Source organism: Sus scrofa, chromosome 6 (assembly GCF_054392235.1).
Source record: "Sus scrofa isolate SSC_HxYL_T2T_F1_AM1 chromosome 6, Sscrofa_HxYL_maternal_Yorkshire_Landrace_v2.0, whole genome shotgun sequence".
Lineage (NCBI taxonomy): Eukaryota > Metazoa > Chordata > Mammalia > Artiodactyla > Suidae > Sus > Sus scrofa.
Window position 1 is genome coordinate 155,256,546 of NC_139388.1, and position 26,500 is coordinate 155,283,045.

The 26,500-nt window shown below is 44.2% G+C and overlaps 1 protein-coding gene across 28 annotated transcripts in view; it reads right to left on the reverse strand.

The window, feature by feature from the left end:
- The window catches only part of NFIA (nuclear factor I A), a 598,742-nt gene that overhangs the window by 14,230 nt on the left and 558,012 nt on the right, over window positions 1-26,500 (reverse strand). For 12 of the 28 annotated variants that reach the window (XM_084964865.1, XM_021097779.2, XM_084964867.1 and 9 more), the window contains one exon: window positions 24,775-24,866. The exons of 6 other annotated variants lie outside the window; for them this stretch is intronic. In XM_084964865.1, coding sequence (XP_084820991.1) covers window positions 24,775-24,866 — 92 coding nt within the window. Of the gene's footprint in view, window positions 1-15,779; window positions 16,031-16,174; window positions 24,867-26,500 lie in introns of those variants that run through there. 10 more of the 28 variants (XM_084964864.1, XM_084964863.1, XM_084964875.1 and 7 more) reach the window with 2 other exon arrangements.

Genomic DNA, 26,500 nt, shown 5'->3' on the forward strand with positions numbered 1-26,500 from the left:
ACCTCATGTCCACGTTTCCCCAAGTGGCAGGTGCTCTCCCCAGGGAGACACAGGGCTCCACAGGCGACCCCGGGCCGTTCTGACTGAAGAGCTCTTGTGACGGGGCCAACGGCAGCCGACTGCGTCCGCAGCATGTGCAATAGTTTTGTGACGTGGACTGCTGCCTACTTACTACGAGCACAGAGGAGTCGTCCAAACCACCACTCCCTGGAGAGTGACCGTGCTGCTCCCGGCCAAGACCTCTCTTTGGTTCAAACCTCAAGACGGGAAAACACTAATCTTTTTACCCAATAAGCCATGCAGCACCTCCAAACCTGGAGAGTACACACACAATCCAATTATTCCGACTCCTGTTCCAAAGTCAGACTCTCTCATGGCATTCCAGCTTGCCCTGGTGTCTGCCTCACCATTCAGTACAGTTCTTTTTTGGATCTCCCTTTACATTTGTATCAAGTAATCTTTTACCTCGTGAAACCAAAGACTTCTGAATTAAAAACTGCACTCTGGCCCACTCACCTTGGCTCTGCAGACTTCCTGGAGGGCTGTGTGCATTGCGTGCGCTAAGAGCTTGGGCTCTGGAGTCAAGAGTTAACAGAATCCCATCACTTAACTAGTACACTGTTATGTGCTAGTTAATTGAGCTTAGGTTAAGTTAGCACCTCTGGGTCTGAGTTTTAGACTCTGTGCAATTGGAGGTAACTTGATCAGCTTTTGTGAGAACTGACTGAGCTAATGCCTGCAGAGGGACAAGGATAGAAAACCCAAAACCGGGGTAAATAGTTCTCCAAACATACAGTGTATACAGGCGTTTTTTAAAGGTCCACAGGAGACCTACGGAGGACCAGTTCCCTTGGAAAGGCATCGCTCACCAAGGAGACTTTCTCTTATTTAATGATATAATTTCTTAGTTAAAAGTAGCAGCTGTGTCAGTTCCATTTCCCCAGTTGCAAGAGAAAGTTCTTGAGAAAATAAAAATCTGTCTTTAATTGCGGTATTAAAATCAGAGCAGCGAAACCAACCGCACAAAAGGAACTGGCTCAAGTTTATGAAAGGCATTTGGGCCCTTGCCTTGCAAGGCTGAACTGCACGCCTTGGAAGTTGGGGGTGAGGCGGGGAGAGGGGAACCAGGGGTTGGGGGGGGGGGCGGGGGAGAGAGTAGTCAGGCAACCAAGTGGGACAGCAACAATCCTATTTTGGTTTTTGTTAGCGAATGGCATACTACATAGATCAGAGACTTCTTATAAAATACAAACCCCCACTGTACACAAAGCACAGGAAAATGTGAGGAAAAAAGGGAAAAACGAAAAGCAGCTTAGGGTGTGTTAACGCTGCTATTCTGTCAGCTTAAAGAGTATTTTATGCTTGATCAACAGCTCTTTTTTATTGTGCTTTTCTTTCATTCATTCAAGACATCAAAGCCGGGCACCACCAGTGTACCTGCCCTTCTGGAGCCGCTTGCGAGGGGTTGTAATGAAGCACGGCTCTGGGAGCCGGAGACCCCCGCGGACACGGCAGTTCAAAGGGAATATTTCCACAATGATTACATTTTGTAAATCTTTTTATGAAGGAGACAGCTTATTTCCTGCTTTTTCATGAAAAATAGATTCTGTCCATTAAAGTGAGCCCACACCACCGCGGAAGCTGCTTGAGATCTGAGGTGCAGCGTGGAGATTAAGGGGACAACGACCCGATGAAATCGTCCAGAGTTCCGATCTATCTGCCCACGATGGCACTGCCGGATGCTCTGGGTGAAGCCCAGACAGTGCACTGGGTGGCTTGGCTGTGGCAAACGCCAGGGCGAGGGTGTTCGGTGGTAGGTTTTTTCGCAAGGGCCCTGTGTCTGCTATTTTTTTTTTTTTTTTAATGTTTTCAATTTTGCAAAGTCCAACCAAATAACAGAAGGCATCAGGCAACCCCTTTTACTGCACAGAAGTAAGATGAATGATTTTACTTACGGGTTCATGAAACACTCTATTTTAATGCTCTGAAATGGGATGACCCCTTTTCCACGTGGGAAGTTAGCCATAAAAAAAGCTGGCTCTGGTCTGAAGACACAATACAGGCTTTCTTATTGGCTAATGTCCGCTCCCCCCCTCCCCAAATAAAGAAGGCAGCCTGGCTCTTTGTAAGTTTTGATTTTCAACATTAAAATAATCTTTCCCCGAGTATGTCTTTCCTTTCCTTTCTTTTCCTTTTTTTTTTTTTTTTTTTTTTTTGGTGGTGGGGAAAGTTGAAGGGAGCAGGGGCAGGAAGAGAATATGATTTCCCGGGGAGCTATGAAATGAGAAAAAATGTATGTTTTCTACACATCAGATTCCAATTTTAATTAAATGCCTGTCGTCTAACAAGTGCAGACAGTCACACTTGGGGCTGGCCCAAAGGTGGCCCAGGGAGGTAACCTTTCTGATTTAAAAAGAAAGGCGTGGGAGTGGAAGTCGGTGCTCAGCCGAGCGTGGCCGCATTACAATAATCGTGCCGCCGAGGGCCTCCCCACGCCTGCTCTTCTCCCAAAGTTGAAAAGCTCTTCCCAAACACAGGTGCACAGTGGATTTATCATGTAGATGTAACGCTCCAGTTGTGCAGGTAAAGTCCAGTAGAGGGAAAATAACATCGAAGTAACAAGTCTGGCCATTTCAAAAAGTCTCCCAGAGACATCCTGCAAGAGAGTGACAGCAGACCTGCTACTTGGCCAGAAATGGATTCCCAAACTGGCCTTTTCAGCCAAGGAGCCCTTTAGGCACTGGATGCCCCCTGTCACCTGTGCCCATTCCCACCCCCTCTGGTGCTTCCCTGCGTGGCCCTGAGCACAGGTCTTTGCCTCTGACCCCTTTCATCGTCCCCTGTTCCCTGTCCAGGGTCCTTCCTCCTGTCCTTCCCGACCCCTCCAGTCAATCTCTCTCTTCCTCTCCACCTGGTCTGAGCCCCCACAGGACTGAGGGCAGACCCTGACTCTCTCAAAGGCTGTGCAAACCAGAAATCCTCCCAACTCCATTCACGGGATGAAGAGAGGAAGGAAGAGGGCACACTCGACTGCAACCACAACCACCGGTCCTGGCAGCTGGGATGGAGGCTTCTGTAGTGAGCCAAAGACATGAGGCGCAGAGGTGGGTTCTGGACAGAATGCAGAGGAGGCTGCAGCAGCTCTGCTCTCAGACTCAGGGGAGAAGGGAGCGAGAGTAGAGTAAGATGCAACTCAGCCCTGGGCTGTGAGGCAGAGGTCCTGGTTCAAGTCTCAGCTCGGTCACCGGCTGCCCTGGGACTTAGATCACTCTGGTTATACTACAATGATCCTATTCCTATACTTTAAAAAAAATTATTTATTTATTTATTTATTTGTCTTTTTTCATTTTAGGGCCATACCCACGGCATATGGAGGTGCCCAGGCGAGGGGTCGAATCAGAGCTGTAGTCCCTAGCCTACACCACAGCCACAGCAACGCGGAATCTGAGCCACATCTTCGACCTACACCACAGCTCGCGGCAATGCCAGATCCTTAACCCACTGAGTGAGGCCAGGGATCAAACCCGAAACCTCATGGTTCCCCAGTCGGATTCGTTTCCGCTGCGCCAGGACGGGAACTCCTCCTATACTTGTATTGATTTTACTGGTCCAGGAGTCATCTTTTCCTTGTTCACTGTACAGGCAATATGCTGGCAGCGATACAACTGTTCATATCGCTCACTGAGGCTAGAAAGAGCTTGAGCATGGAAAAAGTCAGAGGTCTAAATTCTAGTTTGGGTGATGTCAGGGGTCCAACTTTACTGATCCGCAAAACAGGCCTCGGTACACAGGTTATTACGATATTTAGGGGGCCAAATAACAACCATAAAGAGACAAAACTTTGGAACACTGGCCAAAAGTGTGAGCAGCCTCATTATGGGAGGCATTGGTGTGATGCAGACATCATGGGATGGGGTCGGGGTTTCATCGGAGCCAAATGCCCTGGATAAAAATGCAACGATTTCCCTGAGCCCAGGCAAGCGCCTATGTGACATCCCCACAAGCACAAACCAGGGATCAGTGAACAATGCTTTCCTCCTCCTTCTGAAAACGTGGTAGGATTTAGGGTTTTATGGCAACAAAACTTGTCTTTGTTAAGACGTGACTTGCAAAACAAACCCACATGGGGGAGTCGGCAGTTTCGAACGATAGTACTTTTTTTTCTTTTAAATGCTGAAACAGCAAATGCTTTTTATGTTCAGATTTATTTCCTTCTAAATTTGTAGATTAAATTCACCGCTAAGCAATATTCACTACTACACACAATTAGACTCTTCCTGAATATTTCCAGGGGAGGTGGGTGAGGAAGCTTCTTGGTGGGGTTGGGTAGGCAAGTTCACGAAGGTGAAATCCCACGGTGTTAACAGTCTCTGTCAAGGATGCCATCGATGATGTGGCCACGAATGTAATACATGGGATCAGCAGAGCTACTTGCCTTCCCCGTCAGGAGTCTATGCTTCTTCGAGAAAGGTGGGATTTTCCAACATGGAAAATTTAATTCATTCTTACCTTTGTGGTCATGACTTTAAAGATGGTGATCTCTTAAGCAAAAATTACTGCAGACACATCTGAGGATGTGTCTTGTAAAATCAAGCATGGGAACAAAATCACCCACTTTGTTGTCAGACGAACTCTACTTGATAGTACTTTCCTAGTAACTGAGACGTAGGAACAAACTCAGAACCCGTATACACAGTGCTAATTGGGAACGGTTCCACTCCTCGCCTATTGCTTTATTATATATATAATTTTTTATTTTTATTTTTTGTCTTGTGTCCTTTTGAGGGCCGCTCCCGCAGCATATGGAGGTTCCCAGGCTAGGGGTCAAATGAGAGCTGTAGCCGCCGGCCTACACCACAGCCACAGCAACGCCAGATCCGAGCCGAGTCTGTGACCTACACCACAGCTCATGGCAATGCCGGATCCTTAACCCCCTGAGCGAGGCCAGGGATCAAACCCGCAACCTCAGGGTTCCTGGTCGGATTCGTTTCCAAGGCGCCACGATGCGAACTCCACTTTATCGTATGTTAATGAAACCATTTACAGATTGGATGAAGGTTATATGTTCCTGGGCTCTTTCAATGTGCTTTTCTCTTGTGAAGTCACCATGTGGCTAGGAGATCCTATTGCTCATTTTGCAAGAATGGTGGCAAATTCAAATGCCACGTCTTAACTTTCCTTCTGATTCTACGATCACAAAAATCTTGAAGAGATACCACCTTGTTCTATCCTAAAGGCTCTTCAGTTAAAAAAAAAAAAAAAAACTTGAAGACTTTTCCTTCTTTTAAAGAAGTGAATTGTCTGAGCTGAAATATGGCTTCCTGTTCTACCGCATCAGCCTTCTGTGTTGTTCTCCAGGAACACGTTTACGAGTTCAAGTTCAGGTTTAAACTAAATAAAACACTCCTCAGGAGTTTATAACGGAGCCTCATTTACATGTGCTCCCTCTGAACTCTGCCGGCCTTAGTACACTAGTTTCCAAGGCTTGGGGAAGGAATGTTTTACAGTTGGAATCTGCAGTGCTTTCTCAGGCATTTTAGACTCAGAGGCCAGGCAACACGGAGCCTTAGTATTAAAAGTTTCCTCAGATTTACTGTAAAGTCAAAGAAAGAGAAAAAGACAAAGCTGGCCTAGAGACCTGAATCTTCTTAATTTTCCCAATAAGGCTTTCGGGTTAACATTCCAGTTAAAAAGATTCTAGATGCATCTTCTAGAATTCCACAGTCATGACTGTGGATTTCTCTGCTATCATTTTCCACTCTTTGTGGAAAGTGGTCAATGCATATTTATTCTCTCCAGATATAAGATGTAGGGTTTTCGTGACCTCTTCCTCTGGCTTGAAAAATGCAGTTTAAAAATGTTATGAAGATAAATGTCCCCAACGCAGAAGGGATCTTTTATTACGTTTATGAAAAAAACCTAAGGGATTTTTGAGGTCGAAAAGATCTCAGGGATTTTCCAGCCAATGAAGTTAATACCAGAGAGGAAGAAATGGTGAGTTTTTGGTTTAGAACCAGGAAGGGCTGAAGTAGGGATGCTCACAGAAACCACACTGGAGAGATCGGGTGTCTTGAGTGAGGGTAAGACTCAATCTCCTTACTAAGCAAGGGTCCAGGGGTTCGGAGAAAGCAGCGATGGTCCTTGCGGGCAGAAATGGAAGGAGAGCAGACCATCAATACCGGGGACTCTGCCACGCAACTTTTCTCTGAATTTGAGTTCAGCAAGAAAGTGGGTACAGCAATAATAAACCAATGCTTCAACACCCGGGCATTCCTCTACAGCATCTCTGCCCTGCAGCAGCTCTTTCCTGATGGGGAGAGCGGAGCCAGCCTTGCTGGTTGTGGCATTCTCAGTACCGCAACTTCAGCAGCTGCCTCCCTGCAGAGTGACGGGTGGGTGAAAAGGCAGATAAGCAGTTCAGAAGGGGTGCGGGTTCAGAGAAGCAACTACCTGGCTCAGGGTAGATGAACTGAGTCCACAGTGAATCTGGCCTCAGTTTGTACCTCTGATCAAGAACACCCTCCTAGCATGGTGACTCCAAGGATGAAATGAAATAATATATGTAAACATGAAAGTGTTTTGTCTTTTAAGTTAAACTAAGCTATTAAACTAAGGTGATGCTTTGTGCGTATATGTGTGTGTATTCTTTTCTGACATGGGGAAGGCAGACACCTCATCTATGTGCCGGCCCTTATAGCTCCTTGGCCTAGGACAATGATGGGTAATCACTCTTCCTGGATAAATACAGTAAGAGCATGAGGATGCCGGTTATATCCTCTTTCTCTCAAGCCCTTGAACCTGGCCTAGCTCAAATGCTAAAAACATGAAGGATTTGTGAATATGTTCCCAAACAAAACCCTCTGCTGTGAACATAGGAATAAGGTTCCTCTATTGGACAAAGACAGGAATAAAAGTGGAATCCATGTAGATGATATTCTGTAGAAATCAATGATAAAATTCGTTTCTTTGGGGGCAGCAGTTTACTTATGGCAATTGAATGAAATCAGGGCTCACAACCCTAAGAGTTTCTCAGCCTCTGGCCAGGAATGACTAGCCAAGCTGTGGAACGATAATAACTTGCATATGAGATAGTCTCTATTTATACCATTGGTCACTCAATCCCAGATTAATGAGATCTTTTGTCTTGTTTTTAATTTCTCTGCTTTCTTTATCATAAATATGTGCCTAATTTTGACTGATTCTCTACCATCTTTTGGAATTCTGTCTTAAGAGGTGTTGTACGAAACAAACATAACTGCCGTTTGTTTTTTAAGAGTAAATCTGGAAAAAGGGTGGATGGGAGGAATTTGAAACTCAAATGCTTTGCACATTTTCCTCAAGACTTAATTTACCCATGCAGATCTTAGTTCTTTTGAAGACAAACTAATTCGAGAGTTGACTTGATAGTTCAAAAAGTTTTACATTCATTCATGTGTTGGCAGATAGATGCAGCTCTAATGTGATTTCATTTATGCTGAATCTTATGGCAGAATAGTAGTCTCATTCTTTGACAATTTTTTTTTCCTTTTTATAGCTGCACCTGAGGCATATGGAAATTCCTGGGCCCGGGGACAAACCCAGCTGAAGCTGTGGTCTACGCCACAGCCACGGCAACACCAGATCTGGGCCACATCTGTGACCTCTGCCACTGCGTGTGGCAATGCCAGATCATTATCACACTGAATCAGGCCAGGGATTGAACCTGCATCTTCACAGAGACAACATCCGGTCCTTAACCCGCTGAACCACAACAGGAAGTCCCTCATCCTTGGACAATATTAAAAAAACAGAGGGCAACGGATTTGGAAGCAGGCCTATTGGCTGGAGCTTCATGGAAGGCACAGGATGAAGAGGGCAAGCTCTTTCCTGGATGCAGGTTAGGCACTTGGAGAAGCTGCCTTCTCTCTCCCACTCCCTGGGAGTCAGCCAATGGTTACAATCCCTTATCTTACTATGGAGCTTAATTCTGTGCCTAGTTCTTATGCAAAACAAGCAGCCAGGAAAGGGTGCAAAGGACAGTCCAGATTTGACAGCACTGACCCCAGAACTGAGGTGCTTTAGTGAATTCTAGAAGGAGTGTCATTCCACAGTTCTGGGTTCACAAAGGTCACTGAGATGCAAGACCACGGGGAAGAGCCAAGCAAAGAGCCTTCCTGGAGGATGGTGGAGGTGGTGGAAAGGCGAGGAGTGACGGTATTAGGAGCGAGGGGCGAAGAGAATTTGGTATATCTTTAGACTTTGACAGGAAAAAATATTTGGGAAGAGGCCAATGGAGAGATGGCATGACCCAGCTGAACAGTAATGATGTAACAAATAGCAACATTCAGAGCTATCTGGATACCAGAGAGAACAACTGGCAGATATTAAAGTTGTTATAAGATGTGAAATGGAGCCTCTCAATGCTCCATTATCACTATATTTCATAATATTTGTCTAGAAAGCCACACAAAGCCTATCAGGTTAAATTAATCCTAATGATCAATTTTCGTTTTATTCTCATTAAACAATTTCAATTTAATTAATGCGAGCACAGAAATTAGTCAAAATTACAAATGTAAATGTTGAACTTTAAATCAAAGGTCCTCCCTACTCCCTGCCTCTTGTAGAAGCCCTTTAAAGTGTTTGCCTGTCAAAGTGGATGGGAGTTTTAACCTTTGTCTGCACCGTAAAGGACAAAAGCTGGAAAAATATGCCACCCAAAGCTACCCCGGAGCACAGAGAGATGCACAGGTTTAATATCCACTCATGCACGCCCACCCCCGCACCCCCAATACTAACTGGAAGTGTATGAAGATAAATTCCACAAGGTGAAATTTATTTTTCGTTCCTCAGGATTCTGATGCACTTGGGTTGGTCTAATGGATGTTGAGCTTTTATAAAATACCTCTGTGAAACAGAAACCACGCACCCCTATCCTAAGCCACATATTAGACGACAGGTCCTTTCCTTCCCTGGTGTGAGATGCCCTGCCTCTCAGGCCTGCTTTGCCTCTGATTGGCTGTGCAGCTCACAAGTTGTTTCAACAGCCTGGGTTTTGGGCCTTCTCGTTTGGAGGTGCTGCTTTATGAAAAGCATATGCACTTTATTCCAAAATGCACTTAAAGTCACATCTGAAAAATGATGGGGTCTGGAGTAGATAATCTTTAAGCAAATGCTCAGCTTTAGTATTCTGTATTTCTGTATAACTTCAAAAAAAAATACTGGTGTCTTAAAATAAATTTGAAAATGGTACAAGGTACATATGTCTGAGTCATCCTATAAAATATATTTAAATAACAACTTCTCTCAATAAAAAGCCAAAGGAGAAGGGATCCAGAGCTTCAAAAATCAGAGGAAGAAAAGGACCTGCAAATGGATTTTTTCCCCTAAAACGTAAAGAAAAAGACGGCCAAAATATAAAATGGGAAAAAGATAATAAAAAGAAATTCAGGTTCCTTTTTTTTAATATTTAAAAAACTTGTCCTGGTGAATCATAATTAACAGCAGCTCTGTAGTGTCACAGATTCTTGGTCTTAGAAGAATGTTATATGCACTGCTGGGTTCTACGTTCTCTCTCTTATCCATAATAGAGTCACAGCTACTTTGCCCACAAACAAGCCTTTGTCCATTATCCCCATCACGACTTGTTCACAATTGTACATGAGGATTATCTGAGAGCCATCAATCCACTATCACTGTTTGGGGAGAAGAGCAGAGTAATTTAACAATATAGCTGATTAGTATAATAATCATCATTAAATTTAGTAAGGATAGTGGGATTTCCCCTCACCTTGGTTAATGCTCATGGTCAATTCATTTCTTGACTGCCAGTGGTAGAAATGGGCTTTGAAATATTAACTTCTGCCCCATGGGAATGACACTTAGCCCACCACATTTAATTTTTGACCTTCACTGAACAGCATGATCTTAATCCCTTGATTTTATAATCTTAACTAGGAAACATTAAAATATGGATTGACTCCAGTTGGCAGGAATCTTTATGTTCTTTTCACTAAAAAAGCTATAAATCCAATGGTTGACCTTTTATTTCCAGGTCACAAATGACACCCTCTCACTTTTGTCCGTCCACACAGGATTTATGTTAGGGTCTGCAGGTAGAAGCCGCGAAAGTTGAACTTTAATGAAATGTCTTTCAAAGATGTGCACTTAACCAAAAATTTCCCACAAAAAAATCAGTGGATGGCCTTTTAAAAACATCTATTATATCCTCAGGTTCACTGCTGGCTTCAACTCAATCTATTTTTTTTTTTTTTTTTCACTTGTAGGAAGTTCCTCCTAATGGCAGCATTTTTCCGAGGATATAAATTAGGCTTCTGTTTGGGACGATAACAGTACCTCAGTTCCCAATTTAAGTTTCTAAACTGAAAGAAGGTTTCTGAAATGGTCTCTTTGCCATCACCATAGCGCATCTATCTCCAGCTGAAAAACGTTCCCTGTCCTTTATCATAGGATCAATTGTATTGATGGGAGGCGTTCCGCGTTGTCCATCAGGGAAATGTGATTTGATGGGACCCCAAAGCAATGAGATGGGGGAAGGAAGACCAAATCTGCTCAGGTCCACACCACCTGAGTGAGATCAATGTTTCCCATAATACTCTTCCTGTCATGGAGCACCCTAACTGTCACAATTAATAATGGAGAAGGAGCTGATTAACTTAAGTAAAGTGCTCTCTGCTGTGTAAACACATAAAGATCTATGAGGCAAGAAGGGGGTGGGGGCAGGAAAGAACAAAACGTCATTTTTATTTTTCATGTGGACACGTTCTCACTTTCCATTCTTCTCCTGTAACAATTACTGTATCAGCCACCCTGACGGAGTCAATAAATTGATCTGGGTCTTGATGCTGCAGCAAAGCAGACGGATCTGAGATACCATTATCTGCAATGGAGCGTGTGGGGGGTTGGGGTTGAACTCTGGTGGCAAAGGGCAAAGGGCAGAAGTCAGGAAAGGCAAGTCAGCGTTGCTCTAGATGGGTAATTAATGTCCTACATGGAGCTTCTAGAATGGACAGAGATGCGTGTATGTCTGCACACAGGTATGTGTGCACGTTATGTACGTGCATTCGTCCGTGTGCTGGGAATGGAGAAAAAAGAAGCCTTCAACTTGGCTGAAGGATGCAGCCTAAGTAATACAGTATGCACCACTTATTTAGGTCCCGGCGGAATTTCAGTCACTCACATCCATCTGCAATTCAATGAGGATCACCACCCCATTAGAACTAATCATGTCAGCTGCTGCGTATCTGACAAAATAAACATTCAGAAACTGTGCTCCTAGGTTCCTAACTTGTTTTCTGCACCAGGATTTTTTTTCTTCTCTCCCCTATCTAGCATAAAGTTTAATAGTTTTTTTAATATGAAATTATAATACACATGGAAACTCTCCATATGCATTCCTCAGCGTATTTTTCCCTCACCACCAGAAAGAACAGCTGTTAGCTGGGCTTTAACTTGCTCCTTGGGAGTATGCTAAGTATGTTCTTAATAAATAAATATCATGCCACTAGCTAATGAGAGAATTAATGGCACAACTTATGGAAAACGGACTTGGGAGGATAAGGGGAGAGACAACTCCGCTCAAGGTGAAAATTACCAGATTACCCCTGGCGTTCTCACCGTATTAACATTTCTGTGTCTCTACTGGCAATCACAGGTCCCTGGTCCCAAAGACGAAGGAGATGCATCCTGCCTTATTTCTGGTGCTGACAGAGGTCCAATCTAAGGGGTGCAAAGGCAGCAGCACATGTCAGCTTCCCCTGTGCACAGGGCAGTGTGCTGGCAGCTTTCCATTCTAATCATGTTGAATTTTCACAAAATTCTGAGCGGAATGTAGGAATTAATTTATAATTTTGTAAATGTGGCATCTAAGGATCAGAAAGGCTAAGAATAACCCCGAGGTCACTGCTGAAGTCTCCTCAGGCTCCCTTAAAATACTACAGACCAGGTGGCTTAAACAATAGAAATTTATCTTCCTGCAGCTCTGGAGGCTGGGAAGTCCACAATCAAGGTTCCAATAGATTTAGTACCTGGTGAGGGTGCAGATGGCTGTCTTCTTGCTGAGTCCTCACATGACAGAGACAGCAACCTCTCCGGTGTCTTTTCTTATAAGGGCACTAATCCCATCATGAGGGCCCCACCCTCATCTAAACCTAATGACCTTCCAAAGGCCCCATCTCCAAATATTATCACAATGCGGGTTAGTGCTTCAACATATGAAATTTTGGGAGGGGAGGTTTACAATTTAATCCATATAAGTCATGTACTGAGATAGATCAAAATCAAGTCTAGCTGGCTCCAAATCCTGTATTTTCTCTATTATGTTATATTGCCCCAAAGAGGAGAGTGCCTCATGATCATAAGTCTTAATGCTGCTTCTACCTGTAAAATCTCACACCTCATGGGTGTTAACCCAAGTTAGGGTGAGGTTTCTTCACATATAGATAGCGATCCACTCTGCCCTTCCCCCACTTCCCATCTCCTGCAGAACAAAGTCCAAGTGCTTCATCATTGTAAAAAGTCAGGTGTGTATCCCTGACTAGACGCCTTTCTAACCCCCCAGCCTCCTTACTCAACATTCTCTGTTGTTTACTTTATATTCACCAACATACCCAAGAGAGTAGAGCTCTATACACACACACACACACACACACACACACACACACACACACTCTCACCCCGCTGTTCCTTTGCATATACTGTTCCCTTCTCCTGGAAAGGAAGGATATCCACCTCCTTCAAAACCAGCTCAGGTGAAACCTCCTCTAGAATATCTTCCATGAATTCCCTGCTTCACCCCAGGATTAGCTGCTTACTCTCTGCCCGACTTGCAGATTATACATACTTCAGCTGCTTCACTTACCATACCTTACCATAATTTGTCTACTGTTCTCCTGAGATGTCTGTGCACAATGTATGGCAGGGATTGGATCCTATATAGCGGTGGACGCTTTCCACTCTAGTGTGGTACCAGAATTATAGTAGGTGCTCAATAAATTCTGGTTTCTTTTTTTCTCCCTAAGGACAATCACAGAGCTGGCGAGTGGCAGAGATGAACTAGGAATTCGGGTATTTTGATTCCTAGTCCAGTGCTAATTTTACTCTACCAAGATGTACTACTTTAGTGTTTTGTTTTGATTTTTTTTAGGGCCACAGAAGGGGCACACGGAGGTTCCCAGCCCAGGCTAGGGGTCAAACTGGAGCTGTACATGCTGGTCTATAGCACAGCCTCAGCAACACGGGATCTGAGCCGCATCTGTGACCTACACCACAGCTCACAGCAACACCGGATCCTTAACCCACCGAGCAAGGCCAGGGATCAAACCCCAGTCCTCATGGATACTAGTCAGGTTCATAATCACTGAGCCATGACAGGAACTTCCAAGAGTTAATTCTCTTATTGGACTTTTCTGCTGTACTGTCCTTCCAACCACCACTCTACCCCCACCCCCACCCTCCAATACTCTTCCACTTCTAACACACACACACACACGGCCATAGATCCATGGAAGGGGAATTGTGCTTGAGAAGGGCAAAAGCTGTGTGCCATGAAGGCTGGCCTTAAATTTCCTTAAATACGTAGGATATCCATCCTTGGAAGGCAGCGCTGTGGGGGCCTGAGTTTGCCCTGGGCTGATGATGCTTGCGCCTGGGCTGCAGCTCTATTAGCCCAACAGGGTCCAACTCTGGGGGATGGGGATAGAGGAAGGAGAGTGTGAGGGCGAGGAACACAGGCTCAGGACAGCCTGTCCTAACCCAGTGTCCCAGCTCCAACCCAGGGATCCAGCTTATCGCAAGCTCATGTGATTCATTAGTTCATGTGTAAAGCATTTGGAAAGTGAAAAGCCAATTAGAAGTGCTAAGTTATTTCATCTCTACTGTAAAAGAAGCAATGTGAAGCCTAAGGAAAAATTCTCATGCAAATATTTTGGGGGAGGCCTTCGCTGTGGAATGTAACTCAGTGAATAGGCTCCATTGAAAGGCTATATCCCAAAACAGAGGCCACAGATAAAAGAATGTGCCCTCAGTCCTCCATAAACAAACAGGAAGGTAAACAAGTGAGTGTGGGAAAAGCGGCCAGGAAGAATCCTTAAGAACTCACGTGAGATCTTTGAGAATCTCCCATTAAACAATAGGCGCTGGCCTTGAAACTGTGTGTGTGTCAGAGGAACCATCAAGGTCTTAGACTCATTAGAAGCCCTGGGAAAGCCTGTGTTTCAAAGGAACCTCTCCTAACTGGACCGGTCATTATTTAGAGTACAGAAACATTTGTTGAAGCACATTCCTTCCCAGTATGGGATTTTCACATGCAGGGGCTTTGTGCAAACTGGGAACCCCATCTGAACTGCCTTCTCCCCCCAGAGTTCACGGAGCAGGGCCAATCCGCTCATTTTCCTGTTCTCTGAACTCTGTTGACTCAAGCTCAGCAAAACCAGGCTCTTTTCTTTTGCAAAGGAAGCATCTGGTTCCAAGTCATAAAAGAGAAACCCAGAACCCATTGCTGACTGTTTGATAAGCACCCGGGGGGGTGCTCGGAGGGCACTGTTTCCCAGAGTCCCCCCTGCAATTACAAAGGCACGTGTCCTTCAACGCAGCCTTTCCAGAGTCCTCACTTACCAGGACAGCCTTGACCTAGCCTCATGGGAGCTGTTCTACACAAAACTCCAGTACTTCTGCCCCACTGCTGGACTCCAGCAGAGGGCTGAAATAAGATGATCACCTCACGCTCACACACACACATAGCATACATGTCTCCTAGACACGTAGGGGGGTGAGTGGGGAGAGAAAAGGCACTGGAGGAAGACAAGCACCAAGAAATGAAAGGAATCAAGTGAAAGAACAGGAATTGAAAAGTACATGAAACCTACCAGGGAATGGGAAAAAAGGAAGATGGCAGATACTGTGAACAGTTTACCCACTATCTATTGCCCCTTCTTTCTTGGGGCAATTTTGTTTAGGGAGGATAATAAGACCAGTCCTGGGTAATGAGTGACGATTTAGCCAATCAAGATTATTTTCTGTTGGCTTTCTATGGCATCTTTTGCAATTCAAAATTAAAATGTGACCAGTTTTAGTCAGTGAGACCTAAATAGAAATTTGCTAACAGCAAACAGGGAGGAATATGGCAGGATCTTTGCTCCCTGATATAAGATGAATAATGGGGAATGATATAGGTATGATATCTGGAGCTGCAGCAGCCATTTTGTAATAAGAGGCACCTGCATGTGGATGCTAAGAATGGTCAAGCAGTATGTTAGAAAGAACAAAGTTCTTGCTGGCTTCATGTAACAGGGTGAAACTATGCCAACAACCACTCATCATTCCTTGCTATGTGAGGAGAAAAAAAAACAAAACAAAACCAAAAAACTGATTGGCTTAAGCCACACTTAACTGGGCTTTCTTCTATGAGGTACATACTTTCATCACCTTCATTTCATAAATGAGGAGAGAGAATTTTAAAGGGTAACACATCCAAGATCACTCGGATAAATGGCACAGCCAGGATGTGAAAACAGGTCTATCCCACTCTCCAGTTCATGACTTCTTCCTTGTTTCCACAAAGAAATCAGACCATGAGTGCCAAGCATATTTCCCTTCCTATCCTGAAACTTTCACCGATCAGAAATATCATTATCAAGACCTATCTAAGGGCTGGAAATTTTGATGGCAGCTCTGCATTTGATATTATGGTTTTCTGATTTCACCACAAGGCTATTATCAAATTCTGATCTAACTCCTCTCAGCTCTTTACACCCATTCACAGCTGCTTCTTCTTCTTCTTCTTTTTATTTTTTTGCTTTTTAGGGCCGCACCTGGAAGTTTCCAGGCTAGGGCTCAAGTCGGAGCTACAGCTGCCGGCCTATGCCACAGCCACCACAAAGCAGGATCCAAGCCATGTCTGTGACCTACACCACTGCTCATGGCAACGCTGGATGGTTAACCCACTCAGCAAGGCCAGGGATTGAACCTGCATCCTCATGGATACCAGTCGGGTTTGTTATCGTTGCGCCACAACAGGAAATGGCCACAGCTTCTGTTTTTAATCTTCTGCCCACTTCGTTTTCTATGTCACTTTTCCCACAATGTCAAGGGCTAATTTAAAGTCCTTTTCCTTTCTTCCATGAACTTTAAAATTTCCTGCAAAATCACCTTTTATCTTCCCCTTCTCCACTGCCACTGATCTTGTTTTAACACTGAAAGAAGCAAGCATGAAAGAAACTACTATTTGTTGAGCACTTACTGTATGCCAGATCCCATGTAAGCACCTTAATTCTTTCAACGCTCATCAATTCACTTCAACTTAGATGTTTTCCCAAATCTTTTTGGAGCAAGCCAAAAAGCAAAGAAATAAAAAGGCTAACTGCAAACCAAAACAGGTGGTTAAACAGGATGGGATCTCCAAAATATAAGAACCGAGGGAAAAAGAGACCACTGCCTAGAACTGATGCTCTCGCTTGGCCCAGAAGTGATGTTTGCGGCTGAGGATGACTAAAATGTGCTGCCAAATTAAAATTTGAAAGACAAAAGTTCTGTTTATTGACAATCGTTATTTTAAGACTGTCTCATAGCCTGTCCATGAGTCAGCTGCCAAGTGTTTGTGAAGAGAATGTGGCAAGAACTTATAGGCTGGGCTGGCGTCCGGGCTAGGAAGCTGTGGGAACCTCTCCTGCCTACAGGAGGAGGGAGCAGATGGCAGGGGTGATGCTGACTATTCAATGCCCATGGCTGGAGCCAAGGGCATAAGAGAACCTTCTCTCCCTGAAGATTCTGGGGGTACCTTCATTTGCCACAGTCCTTAGCACCCTCAGAGGCATGGGTGCCCCTTGGGATGTCTCTTCTTCTTTGGGGCACAGTTTGGCTTAAGGCGAGCAACAGCGTGCAGGCAAGAGCACATGTGCCCAACTAAAGGAGGCTTTGGAGTACCTTTAGGGCAGATGCTCACTGGAAGAATCCATGAGATAATGATCTTGTGCAGGTTTTGTCCTAATCTGCTGGATGGTTACTTTAGAGCCAGCATCTGGCAGGCAGGTTCTGCCCATATCCATACAGCAGCCCGTGAGGACGTGCTGAAAGTCTCATACAGCCCTTCCTTGATGGAGCATGCTGAGGGGAGTGTAGCTCTGCAATCAGAAGCAGGTTTGTGTCCTGGCTCTACCAACCCCTGGCTATGTGGTTTCGGGGAAGTCACTTTTCTTTCCTTCCTCCCTTTCTTCCTTTCTTTCTTTCTCCTCTTAGGGCTGCACCCGAGGCATTTGGAGGTTCCCAGGCTAGGGGTTGAATTGGAGCTGTAGCTGCTGGCCTACGGCACAGCCACAGCAACGCCAGATCCGCGTTGCAACTACAACCTACACCACAGCTCACGGCAATGCTGGAGCTTTAACCCACTGAGCGAGGTCAGGGATCGAACCTGCATCATCATGGATGCTAGTCGGATTCGTTTCCACTGAGCCATGTTAGGAACCCCCCACTTTTCTCTCTTTTAACCTCAGTTTTTAAGTCTGTATAATGGGGATAACAATAACAATGGCTCTGCCTACTTCGAAGGGTTGCTTTTAAGATCCAACGAGAAAATATTTGGTAATACAGAAAACGTGGCTGAGATAGAAGAGTTTGAGATCAGCCAAAGAATGAGGACTATCATTTGTTTAGTGTTTAACAGGAGTAACATTTACTTTCCCTACACTAACAGAATTTAAGACTCAAAACAACCACAGGAGGTATATAAATACAGTTATCATCATTTTACAGTTAATAAACCAGGCTAGAAAAACTGAATGAATTACCAAGAAAAAAAAATTTTAATTGCAAAAAACAAAGCACACATACTACCACTTCTAAGTGATGAAATAAAGCTTTAGCCACGATCTGAAAGAAGGCTCAGGATCTCAGCTGCTCTGCTATGGGGGCTCTGGGCAGAGGCGGGCTGTTCTCACAGGGGCAGACTAATGTCATTAGCAAAGGTCTTTTTCCCAGGGAGGATGCGGGAACAAGCTCAGCCTTGATTTCACAGAGGCAAAAACTCACAGGAAACTGTGACAGGTTCTTTTAGAAGAACCAGTTGCAGCATCAGTCCCATTCCTTGATGTAAGGTGATGAGTTGGAGTTGATCTTATTAGACCACAGGAGAAAATGGTCAGTCACCTTTCACTATGAACAGTTGAGGATGCAGATAGTATTTGGGAAAGAGAGAAGCTTTGGAGACAGACTGGTTCAAATCCTAGCTACCTCGTTTGCCATGGGACGAGTGTACTCTCCGAAACTTCAGTTTCTTCTCCTGCAAAATAGGGCTAATAGCACCAAAACTTAGAGGGCTCTGAGGCCTGCAGTGAGTGCAGGCACAGAACCTGGTCCCGGGCAGAGGTTAATACGGAGTGCCCGTCTGGCCAATTAACTTTGTCCAAAGTCAGGAGTAAACGGAATTTTATCTGCCATTCCTCTCCAATCTCGAGAGTTTTCAGCCGCATGGGCTTTGTAACAAAAATGCTCAGATCTAATTCTAACAGGAAGGGGGAGGATATATATATATTTTTTCTCCCTCTAAGGAAATCTGAGTTTCTTGCCTTTGCAATTCTCCAGCTGCTCCTTGAACTTCTGTGGGGTGCCTACCCTCCTCCAGGCAGGCAGCTGGGGTCAGGGTGGGGAGGAGGCTGGGAAGGGCTTCAGCTAATTGCAGCACAATCTCAAGTGAGCTTGGTGTCCTGGGTGAGAATGTGACGCAAGGAGCGGTGTTTCTTGGAAAGGAGGGAAGGGAGGGGCGGTTCTGGCTGATAAGTCAGCATCAGGGAAGGATTCTAATTTTATCTGCTTGGTCCAAAGAAGCCAGAATTCAGTGTGTCCCTAATCTTAAGATGGGCTAATAAAGCCTTATCAACCATCGCATGGCAAAAATCGAAGGTAGGCAAAACAAAGGTAAAATGTATACAAATCAGAACCATATAGTTAAAACCAAAGTTAGACAAAGATAGAAAAACTCTCTAGCCTTTTCTGCCCCTTCCCCTATTTGGAAAGTTCTTCAATCCAACTCTGTGGTCTTGAAGCCTCTTGGGCAAATCCTTATTGCAACTGCACTGATTGCAATTAACTGTATGTATCACGCTGCATTGTTTATGTTGTTGTCATTACTATAATTTTTTACATCTGTTTCCTCTATTAGACTTTGAACAACTCAATAACTGTTATTCCCTGCATTCTGTAAGCGCTGGGAATATAGTCAGAAATGATGAGTGATTGATGAAAGGAACTTAGGAAGTTTTGCAGATTGCCTGAGCTTCAGGAATATGACACAGAATGGCAACAGATCCAAACACTCTCCCTATCCACCACCTCCCCCTGTTCCTCCTGCACCCCCACCAAAGGCAGACAAAGGGTGCTAGGCCATAATTTTTAGCTATGCAGGGACCTCTCCAGATCAGCAGGTTTCCGGCACAGTGAAGTGTGTGGCTTGTGCGTACATTTGTAAATTTCATGAAGCAAAGGCAGGCACACTGCTTGCAAGTCAGGCAGCTAAATGATTTATTAAGCAAAGGTTACAGCACCTGTGCCTTTTTGTCAACAAATCAGGCCCATGCCATGCCAAGCGATTCTTCTAATAACCCAAATGGTAATTTGGTTTTAAATAGCATTTCAGATACCACAATTCTGTTGATGCAGAACAGTGATAGATTTGGGTGGCAGGGAAGAAATGCTTGTTTTTAATATTGTTTGCACTCATTTTTCATTTTAAAGCATTAGTCCTCATTGGCGTTCTGCAGGTTAAGCATTTTATTTGAACATTCTGATTAAACTAGAACCTGAATGAAAATGACTTCCTTGCCCAGTCCTTCTGTGTGGGAATTGGTATTTCTATTTATTACCTGATGATGAAACATTAACTCTTTTTCTCTAAATACATGCCTCCTCTTAATGGCCCTCGTTTTCAGGGATCAGATTAAATTATGGGATGCAACTGAAATGGCCATTGGCTTTTAGCTGTTTAAGAGGATGGCGTGCTCTCTCACTCCGTGGACGTGCAGGGGACATAACAGTCTCCCAAGTGAAGTAAATGCTCTGTGGCCCAGAGATTTTTCTACATGTTCATATCAACTCTCATGGGACAACATGGGAAAATAGGAGCGTCAAGGTGGGCTGAGTGGTCCTGGCTTCTCAGAACAGACGAGTGTGCTGATAAGGGCTGTAGGGAAGTGGCCGCCGTCCCCTCACCCCCCCGCCCAAGTTAATGATGAGTTACAAAATGGAGAAGGAGGAGGAAAATGAAAGGCAAATCATGATAGCAGCAGAGGTAGCAGACACGTGAGGCAGAAGAATGGGACGGATAACTTGGCAGGAATGTTCAAACAGAGCCCAAAGCTGGGGGGAGATACATAGCGCAACTGGAAGGCAGTTTGAAAGAAAACTAGCTCAAGGCAAAAGGCTAAAGAGAAGGCAATTCTGTCTCAGTGAAGGGAGGAATTCTCTGGAGGAAAAAAAAAAAAAAAAAAAGAAACACAGACTAGAAGGGAAGGAGGAGGAAAAATGGCTTTCAATTATCCATGTTATCTTTCCCTACCAATCATTACAGATGATGAATAGGTGCAATAAAAGCCAATATTCAATTTTTCCAATTTACATGGAAAGAAGGCCATAATATATTGTTAAGGGAAAGAAACAGCAGGTTACCAAACAGTGTATATAATATGATCTCACTTTTGCAATATATTTGTATGCGTAGAAACGGTCTGGATGGATTTATACAGAAATGTTAACAGTAGGACTACAGGTGATTTTTATTATTTTTCCCATTTGTATGTTCTACAATTAACATGTATCATGATTGTAATCAGAAAAAAGTCATTATTTTTCAACTTCCTTATGAATCATTTAAATCCAACGTTTATCTGCTGACTACCCACTACTATGGATCGGACCCGAGAACTAGTGCTTTCAGAGAGGGCAGCCCACAATGACGTGGATTTTACTGATAAACAGTCCACCCTTCCTGGCTGTTTTACAGAGCGTTAGACTCCCAAGAGGCGAAAGAGCTGTTACCATTTATCGAAGGATTCCAATTTTTAAATTGTGGGGAAATACACATAACATAAAAGGTCCCACCATCTCCACTATTCTTAGGCGGGCAGTTTCGTGGTGTTCCGGACACTCACGCTGTTAAGCAACCATCACCCCCATCCATCTCATAGGATGGAAACTCGATCCTTTTAAACCATAACGATTCCATCCTCTCCCCAGCTCCTGACAGCCGCCACCCTACCTACATTTGACTATATGAGGTCCCTCACCTAAGTGGAGTGGCACAGCATCTGTCCTTTTGTGGCTGGCTTCTTTCCCTTTGCGAAATGTCTTCAAAGCCCGTCCGTGACGGAACATACGGCAGAATTCCTTTCCTTTTTAAGACTGAATATATGTATGATACCACATGAAATTAGAATTTACAGAATAAAATGGGTGCATCGCATTTTGTTCATCCACTTACTGTCAATGGACACTTTGGCTGTTTCCATCTTTTGGCTGTTGTGAGCGATGCTGCTAAGAACGTGGGTGTATAAATCTTTCTCTGAGACCTAGCTTTCCATTCTTTTAGATTTTAATGCAATCTCAGATTTAAAACCAGGGATTATGCCAGTGGTATTCCTGAGAGTCGAGCATCCGTCTCCGTTTGAGTATCTGTAGGGAAAGGGGCTCACCAGCTCGCCAGCCTGACAGGCAGTGCAGCACAGTGGTTAGAGAGTACAGGCTTTGGAGCCAGATAGAACTGGGGATCCGTTCTTGCTCCACTCCTCACCACTGCATGGCTTTGGGAAAACCACCAATCTCTTTACACCTCAGCCTCCACATCTATAAAGTGGAGCTAATTATATATATCCTACTGGGTGACTATCAAGATTTGCTGGATAATGTAGTAAGGTACTTAGTACAGTGAAAAGGCTCAATAAATAGAGGCTACCTGTCATCAAAGAACTCTTTTTTTTTTTTTCTTTTGTCTTTTTAGGGACACACCTGTAGCATATGGAGGTTCCCAGGCTAGGGGTCAAATCAGAGCTGTAGCTGCGGCCTACACCACAACCACAGCAACACAGGATCTGAGCTGCGGGTTTGCCACTACAGCTCAAGGCATCAACACCAGATACTTAACCCACTGAGCAAGGCCAGGGATTGAACCTGTGTCCTCATGGATACTAGTTGGGTTGGTTTATCACAGAGCCACGACAGGAACCCTTTTATTTTTTTTAAGAAAGGTCTTATGATAAACTGAAAGCCACCTACTTCAAATGTCTATGTGTTAGCTCAAATTCTATCTGCTGGAAAAAACAGAGACCATATCTAATCTGTCTTCTACAGGTTGATGCTTCAAGCATTTAAAAAGTTTTCCTTGGGAGAAAGGAAGGCCATTTTCTTTTGTTATTTTTTTTATGGATTTATGTGCAGAATATCTCCTCGGCATTTATAAAGCTCAAGCAACTGCTTGGGTGACTTCACTTTTTACATTTCAAGGTAGAAACCAGACTTACTTTCCCAGAAAACTTTTCCTGTAATTCAATTAGTACAAATTTCATGCCTCTTTAACAAAAATATTTATATAGAAAAATGCAAGTTTGTCCAGGAAATTACTAATCTGCAGGCCACACTCAAATTATTTCTTAAAAAATTCCTCTTCTGAACTGAGGTCCTCTTAATAAAATCATTTAAAATATGATTTTTATTATCTATATCTATATATGCTTACCACTTTAAATGGCTCCAGGAAGTAGTTCCTTTTTTTAAAAAAAAGAGTTAATACATACATCTAAATATTAAAATACTTAAGAGTACATAATTTTCATCTCAGGATATATTTTTTTGGGGAAAAAATTAATTCCATTAGCACAGTTTCTCATAAGACAATTGGGGATGGTTTTCTTCAAGCCAATGTGGCAGGTGTCACTGTGATGAGAAACATTGAAGCTGTTGCCCCGATGATGCCAAATATTTAACGGAAACCCAAAAAATCCAGTTCCAGATGCCAAAACTGGGTCTACATGACATCATTCATCCAGATGCGTAGAAAATCTGGACTTTTAAGAATTGCATTTTTGTGGTCAACATCATGAAGACTCAGTTTCTGGGTTAAATAAGGCATTTGTGAAACAAAGCCATGTTGGAACAGAACACGTTCTGATTATAGAGAAACAAATTGAATGGAACGCAGGGTTCAATTTCAGAGCTGTGAATCACAACTTATAGACACAATACTATATAAAATACAAACAGGACATTTCCAAACTGCATTTGTGAGGCTCTTAATGAAGTCACCCGAGTCCACTGGGGCTCTGAGAAAAGCAATCATCCAATATAAAGCCACTGTCCCCAGCTCCCCCCTTCTCACTGAACTTGACCACGTGAGCCAAAAGTACAGCAGGAAACGTTCTTCTATTTTAAAGCATTTGAGGCAGTTATTCAAATTCATCGGTTAAGGATTTGAAGATAGAGCAAAATAAGCAATAAACTTGAACAATTTTACGGGAGGTACTGAATAGGAGATGTTCATTCCAGGTGCCCTGTACCTGCCAGTTTCAGCAGAAACAGCAGAAGCGGGAAATTCAAGAGTTAACTTTCCCCCTCCCCTCTCTGCTTCCCCTCTCCTCCCAGCTGCCTCCTCTGAGGCTGTACTTTCCGTGACCCTGCTTTGGTGTAAGGAAGGCTTTAGATGCAATGCAGTTTAACCCACGCTGTCGACACAGCAATAAACTAAAACCCTTTACGGAGAAAGCAAATGGACCCAAGGAAGCAAATCTATCTCCTTCATAAGCACCTGCTCATAGTGTTACAAACAAAGATGAATAGTTATAAATTAGGCATCTGGAGATTACACACCCAGGCACAGGCACAAAATAGCTCAGAGAATTTTTTCAAACACCGTGTTGAGAACCTCAAAGAGAAAATACTTTCTGTACTTCAATCAGGACAATACACAATCATGTTCTCACTGGGAAATCAGGGAGTCGTTTCTTCCAGAACTTCATCGAATTCTACTTCACACCTCTCTAAGTATCTCTCTGTCTACTACCTTTGCCTTCCAAGCATTTCTCCATTTCTCACTTAACAGCAGCCATTTCTAAACTTTTAAAAGAGATTGTTTTTTTCTCCTTGGCCTATACTAGCACAAAACACAACTATCCGTGGAAAAGCAAACTCGAGATGTCCCGGCATACTCCTTTCCCCGTTGCCTACCTCCAAACACGACAATCCTTTCTCAGACATCCCTTCCCATCCCTCGGGGGCCAGCTAACGAACACCTCCTTCTGCACCATCACCAGCAACTTAACAGGGCTCAGGAACCCTTTCTCTTCCTCTTAGAAAGTCGGCCAGGTTCCTGTGGCCCTATAACAAGTACAGAAGAGTGGCTGGTCCCCCCCACTCCCGGCACGCACTCTGATGTCACCCCAACCAGAGCGCACTTGCCAGATTCGCTGGGGGCCTACTTCTGTCTGCTTGCACGCAGAGAGACACGAACTTTTAAGCGGGGGAAGCACACGCTACCTAGCCCTGGGGAAGTTTTCCTCCCACAGCAAAAGGAGCTCTGGCACAGAAGCCCTCCTCTTCAATACGAGAAGCAAAAATTGCAGACACTGTTTTCCACGATTCCCGAGAGCTCTGTGGCTGAAGGGCCGGGATGGGTGAGGGTGGGGAGGAAAGGGGACCGAACAGGGGCTGGGAAAAGCAGCCTGTTGTGCCCAAGACAAGTTACAATGCACCTGATGAATAAAACAAGCTGCACCACATACAGAAAAGATGAGAGCGGCCCACCTGTGTCTGTTGAGGGATATTTACAAAGCTTGGATCCCGTGGTCCAACACTGACGAATCGGTTTGCGGGGGAGGTGCTGGGTGTCGAGTAGGCTGTGAAGGGAAGGGACACATGCGTTCAGGAAGCAGCACGAGATTGCACACACAAACAACACCAAAAACACACAGTCTCCGAGCCTACGCAGCTGATTAACAAGGAAATGTGCAAACGCTGGGCTAGCAGAGGGATCTGGCTAGCAGGGGCATTTTAGACAGTCAAAAAGGGAAGGGGTGTTGGATTCCAAAGACTGTTGGAATAAAACGATGTCAAACTGGTGCTCAGAGGGGCTCTTCTCTCCTTCCCTCACACCAATGAGAACATGCAGGGTACTGCAAAGTATACTTTCTGAGTTAAACATGAGCTCGGGGGTCAGAAAGAGAAATCCTAGTCTTTAAAAGCACAGGAGAAAGAAATTAGGTAGAAAGGTAAGGAAAGCAGTTCATTTTACAACTTTGATTTCACACTATGACCCTCCTAAAGATCAGGAAACGTTCCTGTGCCTCTCTCTAAACTATGGAAAGGAGTCTTTTTTTAATTTTTAATTTTTTTTTTTTTTTTTTGCTTTTTTTAGGGCTGCACCCGTGGCACATGGACATTCCCGGGCTAGGGGCCAAATTGGATCTGCAGCTGCCAGCCTACACCACAGTCAGAGCAATGCAGGATCCAAGCTGCGTCTGCCACTTACGCCGCAGCTTGTGGCAATGCCAGATCCTCAACTTACCAGGGATCGAACCCACATCCCCATGGACACTGGTCGGGCTTGTAACCTGCTGAGCCACAATGGGAACTCCCTGGAAGAGGAGTCTCTATAGAAGGAATTGGGTTCTCCAGAAAAGGGGTGGAAAACCACCTAGAGCAGCTGTTTTTACAGGCTTGGTGGAGTGTCTAGAATTTTATGATGCACAAAATGTGCTTACAGTATTAACAAGTTTTCTCACCCTAGAACCCTTCCATTCAGGCACAAACCATCAAGATCTCATGTAAACCCAGAACCTCAGGGACCACACTTCAGCCTACCATTCTTTCCACAGCACATGAATGTTTCTGTGGTTGGTTTTTATATTTAAGAGCTTCACTGTAGTTTAGTGAGAAAAAATTCTGTGGCTTTGGTGTTTCCCTGGCTCATAAATCCAAATGAGCATTTCGTTTTTGGGTGTCCTTCCATCCATGTCTTTACCACAAAGTCCTAGGATTTATCCACATTCTTTCTTTACTAGGAGTTTTAGATAGACTATTGCTTCATTTCAAATTTCTTAACAATATCTGTAAAAAGCCTACATGTTCTGCCCTAATGCACCATCTAAGAGATGAAAAGGATTTGCATTTCTTAAAAACACAGATAATTGAGAGAATAACACCAAATCTCTTTGCCAGACTCCCCCATCCCCCACTTTTGACATCATCTATTTCTCTTCCTTTCATCTTCTGTCTCGTACAGCATGGCTCAGACTTCTTGCTTCCCTTGTTAACGACGTCTAGAGATCAAATTCCCACCAATCTGGCCCAGTCCTACTGGTCATCTGTGGTCAGAGCGAAGTCACCCACATAGAGCTGTGACGGTCATGCGGTGTGGCTGTGTGAAGTCAGCATGGAACAGAGGAGGAATGAGAAGGTCCTCTCACGTCTCTTAATAACCTTCTTTTAAATTTTTTGGTCTTCTGTCTTTTTTAGGGCCCTTTATATGGCA